This window comes from Sciurus carolinensis (assembly GCF_902686445.1).
Source record: "Sciurus carolinensis chromosome 14 unlocalized genomic scaffold, mSciCar1.2 scaffold_126_arrow_ctg1, whole genome shotgun sequence".
NCBI lineage: Eukaryota > Metazoa > Chordata > Mammalia > Rodentia > Sciuridae > Sciurus > Sciurus carolinensis.
The window spans coordinates 200,640-209,944 of record NW_025920111.1 but is presented as its reverse complement, the minus strand read 5'-3'; the positions used below and the strand labels follow the sequence as shown (position 1 = coordinate 209,944).

Here is a 9,305-nt window from a genome sequence, read left to right as displayed (position 1 = left end):
GCCATACCAATCTATTCTTGCTTTGAACCTTCCCAGGAACAAGGTAGAAGCTGCCAGGCAGAAGAGAGGTGGCAGCTCAGGGAGGCTGGCCTGGCTTGCCAGTCTCTGCATGGAAAGCTTCACACTCCCGGGTGTAGCGGGAACTGTGGGCAGCTTGTGTGTCTTCGAGGCTGGCCCTCACCTCTCTGAAGGGGAGGGATCATGCTGATGAAAGCCTAGGAACCAGTTATTCAGCAGCCATGCTTTCCCTTGAACATTATTGTCTCTTTGGTTCTTAAAAGCTGGACCCTGTAGCCTCATTTTCTTTAGAGTGTTGAAAACTGACAATTGGGATTCCAACCCTCTGTGCCAGACAAGGAGAAACTCTAATGGGAACTTCTTTTGAATTCTCACTGTCCCACTGGAAACAGCAGCCCCCACAGGAAGGCCCAGGGCACCTGGAGCTTCTGATCTAGAATGCCAGACCCAGGGAGGGGCAAATCTGGGAACACAGATAGCCACACCTGCACCCTAGGGTGAGGGTGGAGGCCACAGTCCCCCACAGCAGCTCTCTGAAGAAAGTCCAGTGAACAGTTTGTCTTTAGCTGAAAAATATCTCCCTGACATATTTCAACACATCTTCCTCCTCCACCTCCCTGGGGCTTCTGCAGGTAGAGCTAGAAGCCCCCAGCCCCTGGGAAGGGCTGAGGCCCCAGGCAGTCCTGTATTTCCCACCATCCTCTTCCTCATTGCTGCTCCCAGGAGAACTTGTGTGAGGAGATATGGAGCAGATGGGGGAGAGTTCCAGCTTATCAGCATCTGCCAGAGGTGACTATTCCCAGGACTTTTCCCATGTGCATCACTGTGGAGTAGAAGAAATGGCAGACTCAATGTTCATCGATGAGGTGGGACAGATCCAGAAGCAACTGTGCATGACCAGGCCAGGCATCACTCCCACGGACTCCTCCCCAAACTCCTCAGTTTCTTAAGCAATCAGAACCAACTTGGGAGACCAGCAGGCAGGGGTGTGAGGAATAGCTGAGCAGAAAGAAGAAACCCATAGGAATGTAGGGTGAGAGAATGGGAGGGGCCAGGCTGCATCACAGAACTAAGGAAACCCTGAGTCCCAGCTTCTTGGGGGTAACAGTATCTGAATTAATAAACCCCAAGTATTATTGTGAGGATTAATGAGGTAATGCACTGTGTAAAACAGCATATGATAAACTGTAAAGTGCTATACAACTGTATGGTGGTGCAATTATTACTTCAGGAAGCCAATGACTTCCCCAGCATTCTGCTAAGGAGAGGTGCAGAAGTTGAGAATGATCTTGGCTGACTGAGACCCTTCTGAGAACACAATCAGGTGAACATTTTGTGTCCCTTCCACATACCAACACAGAGTCATGGTGCATGCTGTCTCTCACACACACCTGTTCCAGGTATATAGTCCCAAAAGCTCACCCCACATGGGTAAGGTCAGGGGCAGCATGGCTGAGGGAAAAACAAGGGAAGTAACAAATGGAAAAAGCCAGTTAACAGAAGCAGAATCCCTGACAGTGACCAAGGGCCCTGGATTGGTTTCTATCCATGAAGTCTCTGGTCATAAGAGCAGAAAGGGACACAGCTGACTTTACCTCAATCAGGATCCCCAGAGCTACATCCACCATTTCTGCTTCATTCATGCAGTACACAGTCTTCATGGCAGGGGATCTGAAACAAATATTTGAAGTCATGAATAGGGACAGAGGGTCTCCAGGCTCACAGGAAGAAGGAAATGAGAGCAAGATAGTTGCATCCCTGGCCTTCCCATCAGGGATGAGCACAACAGCACCTTCCTTGGGGCAGGAACATGACTTCTTCCCCGGTCACCCAGTGCCAAGCACAGGGCCTCCTACCCTCCAACAACTCCCAATAAGAAGCTGGGACTGGGGACAAGGCTGACTCCTGAGAGTCACACCTTGAAACTACATAGTGGACATGCATAGATACAGGCCTTTAGGCCAAAATGACTGAAATAGACTGGACAGCATGAACACATTTAAAAAGCCTGCAACAATAACAAAGGAGGGCTGGGCAGAGAAGGAGGATCCAGAGGTACTGAGGGCCTGGGCCTGTCGAGGAGTGGCATATGTCCCCTACTGCATGATGCTGGCACCCTGAAGACCCTACTCTCCCACATTACCATCATTCAACTAACCCACCTACGGTTTCTGACTTCTTGCTGTTCATCCACCTGTCCCCAAAGCTCTGTCCATAGGATAAGCAGGCACCATTCAGGAAGCCCAGTGACTGGTTCCATTGAACTTGCCCACTTGAGGTTATAATTTCTGTTGTAAATGTAGATACTAATATTTTGAGAACTGGTGTTTTGGAGAGCTTGACTACTATCCCAAGTCCACCCTACGTGTGCTGACAGTCAAGGCTCTGGCACTGGAGACCTCAACCACACAGGGCCAGAGGAGGGCATCAAACTCTGAGGGGACTGCTCAGCTTCCTTCCTAAGAGCTCCAGAGACTGGGAGGAAAATTCACCCACCGAAATCTACCCACTCTACAGGCCTGAGGCCACTAAGAGGCACTCTTCCCTCCTGAGCTTCCCCAGGAGCACCCTGACCAGAGGTTGGCTCACCCTGCTGCCACTGACCCTACCGCCATTCTCCTCCTCTTGGGGGTCTTCACTGGTACCACCCTACTCTCAGTCACCTGGGATGTCATCCAGGAGGGAAGGACCCTCTTTTTGCTCCCAGATTTTAAGGTTTCCATCTCTGTAATTTCCCCCAGTGAGGAGCCAGGACCTGAGCTTAGTGACTTGATTCAGGACAGCAAATCCTAGTCCTGTCACACCAGGATTTAGAGGCCTCATTTTCCCAAAAGGGCACCAATCTTTAAAGCCTACAAAGAAGAACAAAGTCTGGTAAATTCTAAGCTAAAACACTTCCAGTCAGCCTGGGCAGGCTGGAGGTGACTCAGAGGGTCACCAGGGCCCCAGAATTCACAGGGGAATTCTCAGCATGTCCAACAGGAGGTGTGGTGGCAAGCAGGATGATGGTTGGGGAGACAAGCCCAGAGACTTACCCCAATACCCAAAGGCAGACCTCCCCATCCACCCAACCAGAAGCACTTCCCTGTAGCCCCTGCATTAATGGACCCAGCACACCCAAGTGCTACTGAACTCAAGGTTTCCAGTCAATTCCTAAAATATCTCCCATGATCTTTCTCAAATTTGCTCCAAGTCTAGCTTCTCACTTTCTCTACAGTGAGGGGGTCTCAAGAACAATTCTGATTCACAGAAAGGCTTCATTGGTCAACACCCTCCCAGTTCTAATATGCAGATTATTCTGATTGGTCAGACTTTAACTGCTATAGGGCTCAGGAAGTTTAACTGCTTGGCTTCCTAGATTTGCAGAATAAAGTTCTCCCTGCCTCCACCAACCTCTGATCTAACTTGGGTTCCCTTTTCCCTCTCCCCAGTTGATTCCACCTGAGCCCCTCCCACATTAAGATCAGTCCCCACCTTGAAAGAACTGTAACTGAGAGACTATGTCATCACTTTCAACTTAGGAATCAACCCAAGTATTCCTAAGAACATCTTACTGAGAGTTTGCCTAGAAAGGGGTAGTCAGCAAAGAATAAGACACCTCTCCGAATCATAACTTGATAATTTATTGCTCATCCAAAATGGCTGTTTACAATTTAAGGAAAAAAAAAATGAGCAGGCCAGCATCCTAATCTATAGGCTAGGGGACAGACCTTGGCAAATGTACTTTAATTTCTGTTGAAATTTGCACGTTGATATAGTCATTCCTGCTATCTAGTGAACGCCCAGTGCCACGTTCTCTGCATGCAGAAATTAGATCGGGAGATGCTTATCATTAATTTCACTTTACAAACAAGGAACAGAGACCTAGTTCATTTGCACAGGCTCAAAAAGAACAGCCATCCAGGATCTCTGCCAGGCCCTGCAGACAGTCAGCCCTGTGCCCACCCTGCTTCAGGTTGGCAGCGTCTCCTGGACGCACGTTCTGTGCAGCTCGCTGCTTACTGGGGCAGACCTGGTGGACCTTAGAGAAATCTCACCCGAGGCCCCCGCATGACAGGGGTCTGTCAGCACTTCTCATCTGGCTCTTGGGGACCCGCCCCCTGCGCTCGCCCCTACCGGGCGGTGCAGACACACAGGAAGATACACGCAGGGCCTCTGCACCACGAGGACGGTGGCTGCCCAGACCCGGGAGCTGGCGTGCGTTTCCTTCTGATCCGCAGATGGCGCCGGCCCCGCAGAGAGGGCCTACTCTGGAGGAGAGCACCACGGGCCCCCATGCTGCATTGTTGCGCTGCCAGGCCTCTGTCCAGTGGTCTGACGCCTTCTTCTTGGCCTCCGGGCGAGTCCTGGAGGAGGATTCCGGATGGTTATGTCGGCCCAGGCCAACCGCCCCTTCCGACTCCCGGGCCCCGCCCCCGGCCCTCCAGGGAGACTGTGGCGCCCCCTGCAGCCAGCACCGCCCAGGCTTCTTGCCAGCAGAAGCAGGAGAGGCTGCCTAGCTTTTTGCAAAGTCAAAGTGCCGATCCCCAGGCCCCAGGACCCGAAATTAGACAAAGGGAAGGTGGTTCTGCATTCGATAGCCCCTCCCGGGATCCCACGGGAACCAAGTTCAGTGCTCCCCACCTGGCGACGCATCCTGGAGGTGCAGGGAGAGAAGTCAAAGGCTCTGCTCACGGTGCGATCATAAAGTAATTAGGAGTTACGATTGTTTAATATTCAGGTTGGCTCCACCTAGCTGCCCAGGTGTGTTAACTGCATTCAGCGACACTGAGCGCTGCGATTGCCATGTATAGATAACCTCGGTTAAAATCACACTTGTGACTTCAAATAGCCTAAAAGAGGTCTGAAAAGCTCCCAGGTCAGACAGGACTGAAAAGACCAAGGCAAGTAGTCTCAGGGGAGGTCTTCCCCTGCATTTTGAGATAAAATGATCAGATCTGATACCATCTGTCCGCAAATGAGAAATGAGACAGTTATTAATATGTGATTCACAGCTGATCAGCTAATAACAGCATAGTTACTAATTAGAAACAGGTTGTACAGAGCCTGAGTCCCCTTCAATCTGCAACAGGAAGAGTTCTCTCTTCCCTTATGGTGCTTTAGTTTCTCCAGAGCGCCTCCCAGGCTATTCATGAATGCTAATCCTCAATACTAGGGAAGTGACCTGGTGGAAATTTTAAATAAATCCAGGTGTAAGAACATAAACCACTGATTTCAAGTCCACAACCGGCCAGCCACTGTAGGGATCAACTTAACCATGGTTGAACCAAGCCAGCCTCCAGGCTCTGCAGGACCCACCACAGGGAATACAGGCTTCTCCCTGCCCACTGCTAAGGAATCAGTCACTGACCTCAAGGGTCCTGACTCCCATAGGCTGTGAGCCAGCACAAACTTAAAGGGTTGGAGTGGAAAAGCATCATTTCCCTTTGTGTCTAAAGGAACAGAAAATACTTGCTCAGTAGAACTACCCCCTGAACATTTCTCTCCTTAAAACTTCTCTAGGTGGTCAGCTGGAAAATGAGGCCTGTGGGTCTCCGTAAAGAGTCTTGGTGCACAAAGAGGCCCTGGACTGGCAAGGAACCTGGCTATGAGATCAGCAGGCACTGGAGTCAACACCTGAAGCACTTGGGTTTTTTAAATTTTTCATTTTTAAATTGACAGATAAAATTATATTTTTGTGTGTGTGAGCTACATGTAATGTTAATTAACTGGATTTAGTCAGTCCACATTGTATACATACTGTACTCCCAAACGTTGAGCTCCAAGGCATTTTAATATCACGCTAAGGGGCTGAGTTTTGGCCCAAGGTTTGTGTAGAAGCACTGGCAGGTACCTGAGGAGAGGGCAAGAGGAAACCAGATGGGGAAATGCACCTGCAGGGCCCTCAGCACAGGCCAAGGCAAGTGGTCAGCACCTGGCAGATGGGCTGGTTCAGGACTGAGGCCGGGTCTGCCTCAATGGTTTTCTTTTATTCTGCCTTCACAAAAGATAACAGAACAGGGAACTTTGGGTCCTTTGGTGGAAATGAGCAGGGGGTTTAAAGGAGAGGTTGAGCTTCCAATGGGCTTTGAGGACGAGCACTCTTCCTGGTAGGGGTTGGGGCAGGAGCACCAGGGATTTGAGTGTTGTGTTGCTGTATTCCTTAAATTCATTTTGGCAAGTTGTGGGGACTGTATTGAGAGAGAGGGTCTTAATACAGGGACTTTGAGATGAGGAGAGGAAAAATTGAACTATGAACTCTCAGATGAAATTCAAGACCCTTTATACTGTCCCCCAGAATCCTGAGGTGAGACAGATTAGATGGCTGTTTCAGTGCCGAAGGTGGGGACATGGCAATGAAGAAGTCTTGGTTTTCTTCACTTTAGGGGTGGAAGTTGGTAAAACAGGACAAGCGCTTACCATGAAGTCTCTGGTGTTTTTTGTAACCAAGCCACATGCATATGGACCTCCCTACTTGTCCCTTAGTCCCAGCAAAAAGCAGCCATTCCAGCCCTGTTCCCAGAACTGGACTGGAGCCCAAAGAAGTTATAAAATAACTTTCTCAAGAAGTTGGTGGAAACAGGTCCCCTACATGGTTCACCCTGAGAAGCATGGGAGCCCCAGGTCCAGGCCCACCCATCCATGGTGGCTTCTGCACTTGCCCAGCCTCAGGTCCCACAGTGACAGGAGCTTCCTCTTCAAGGTGCCCAGGCTGGGGCATGATCACCACTGGTCCAGGCTCAGCTCAGCCTCAGGTGGGCAGGCTTGAAGCCCAGGGGTCCTTCCAGTAGCATGCTCAAGGAGCTGGCCCTCTCACCATTTGCCAGCACAGTGAAGGCAGTTGACAGTGTTCAAGTTGAAGGGCATCAAGTTGGAAGAATGAGAGGAGCAACCAAATGAGCTAGGAACAGCAACCACCAGATGGAGCTGGGCCACCAACTGTGGAGGCCAGTGTACCTGCTCTCATCTGGAGAGGCTTCTGTAACAAAAGCCACCATCTCTCAGGGAAGACAGAGACACTACGCCCTCACCTTAAGCCCAGACAAAACAGAAGAGCATGCTGTGGGTCCACAAAGCCCAGGTGAATGGATGGCCAGCGAGGCAAGTAAGAGCTGGTGTGGGGAAACAAAGGCAGGGAAAAAGTGACACATGCATCCTAGAAAGAGACACCAAGTGATTGCAAGACATTCTTTAAAAAAATCAAAGAAAATAAAAATAAGCAAATATATACAAACTACTGTCAAATTTTCCTGGCCAACACAGCAGTCATCACCATTTCTCCTTCCTGAGCTCTCCTCCCACAGTCTGAGGATGCCTTTACACAGACCACAACTTTGTTCTCTGGGAAGAATATGCCACCTGTTCCCTGCGACTCCTGTTCTAGTCACTGCAGCTGGACAGTCCTGAGTCCCCTGGACCATCTTTGCCTGAAGCTCTGCCACACTGGCAGGGACCTGGAAGGAGGGTGTACTGTTCTTCCTCAGCCCCAGGACAATACTGCTCTGTGGTGTTGCTTGAGGCAGGTCCTTAGAGCTTATGGGCCAGGAGGGTGGTCAACTTGATCTTGCCATCCATGGAGGCAGTGAAGCAGGTCCCACAGTCCATGGCAGTGCTCCAGTCCACAGTGACCCCAGGGGCCTGGTGGCCACCCAGGCTCAAGCAGCTCTTCAGAAACTTCTCATCTCCACCCAGCTTTAAGAACACAGGACAGAGAATGAACCATCAGCAGACCTCACTCATGAACATGTCCATTTTATCCACTTTTGGTGGGCAAACTGCCTTGAGCCTGGGGCAGTCACCCAAACCCAAGGATGTGGCTCAGGCTACATACCCACCTTTCCAGAAAGTCCATTTAACTTCCTGGACCATAAAGTGTCTCACTTTCCTGACTGTAGTTGGTCTACTTCATGTGGAAAAAAAGTCCCTGCAAAGATCCTTAAAAATGCCACTTTCTCTGCTGCCTTGAACATGCCATGGGCCAGTGCCTTCTGCACCCACCTGTGTTTTCTCACAGCATCATTTGTCACTGGCTGACATCTGCTCGTGCATCTGCTTATTTACTTAAGTTTAGTTTCCCATCAGGGTACAAAAACCGAGGAGGGCAGGTCTAGCTCTCTCCTGCAACAAGGCCAGCCTACAGCATACAGAACGGCCCTGGCACAGGAAGACCTTGGATGGATGTGTAAACGCAGCTCTCCTCCATCCCACCAGCACCACTCTCCAGCAGTCAGGCAGATGTGTGAAGGTCAGTCACTAACAGAACAGGAAACCGGAGCAACTGAAGTACTCAACATTGCTGAACAGAGAAGAGGCGTGAAGTGTTCAGCCATCATGGAGAAAGCATTTGTAAAAGTGTCAATTAACTTACTTATAGACTATAAAACTGGGACCTGATATTCAGTAGAATCCTTAAGTAACTGGAAGCCAGTATTGGTGTTTCAAAAATTTCACAGGAAAATCTTTCAACTAATTAATTGTAGAGTGAGTCTGACTACAAATCATCAAAGTTCATTTGGGCAAATGAAAAGCCTGCATGATCAAAAATAAAACTCGTAAACATCCACACAGATTCCCACAGAGGGCCAAGTTCAGTCCTCCAAAAACCAACTAAACATTTGAAGAATGAAATGAGGCTTGGAAACAGGAAGATTTTTATGAGTATCTACACGAGAGATGCACCAGTATGGGAACTTGTGGACCTAAATTTTAGGGAGAGAGCAAGAAACAGCAAAAGAACCATCCTCTGTAGAAAAGAGGTACCTCACTGATGGCAAACCCTGCCTTCACTGTGCACAGCAGGTCTGTCTAGAAACCACCTGACTTCTGCCCCAGCACCTCCTCTGTTCCCACATGCAGCATCCCTTACCCTGCCATGAACTCCTTGCTCACTGCTGCCACATGGGGCTCACAGCCTGCCTTCTTCCCAGTCTACCCAACTCCTCCTTCCCCTACTTCCAGAGCCTCCAACTCACAGCCTGCTACCTCCCCAGGGTCTTCCCTAAGAAGCCAGTCCCCACTCAGATTCCACCTCTTGGAACTGTTCAACACCACACCACTGTTCCTTCACCCATAGTTTCTTTCTAATTTGAATGTGCACCCCAAGAGAGCAGAGGTAAGATTTTACATGTCCCTGATACACTCCACAGTCCTGAGTCCATGGCCTGCCACCCTGCCACACAGCTGCTGTCCTATCTGTGGTGACAAGAGATGCTGAGAATATTTCACCTTGTATGACTTCTTAGGCCTACAGACTAAATACCACCCTCTGGTGGTTAAAGAATGAGCACTGAGGCTAAGAACTGAATTCA

At 49.8% G+C, this 9,305-nt stretch overlaps 1 protein-coding gene and 1 pseudogene across 1 annotated transcript; both read right to left on the bottom strand.

Moving 5' to 3' along the window:
- Nucleotides 1-580: 580 nt before the first annotated feature.
- Nucleotides 581-2,741, bottom strand: LOC124973343 (cell cycle regulator of non-homologous end joining-like). Its single transcript, XM_047537312.1, is given in 3 exon segments — nucleotides 581-841; nucleotides 1,614-1,689; nucleotides 2,608-2,741. Coding segments are annotated over 3 exon segments (471 nt in total).
- Nucleotides 2,742-7,524: 4,783 nt separating this feature from the next.
- The window catches only part of LOC124973342 (WD repeat-containing protein 91-like), a 28,319-nt pseudogene continuing 26,538 nt past the window's right edge, over nucleotides 7,525-9,305 (bottom strand).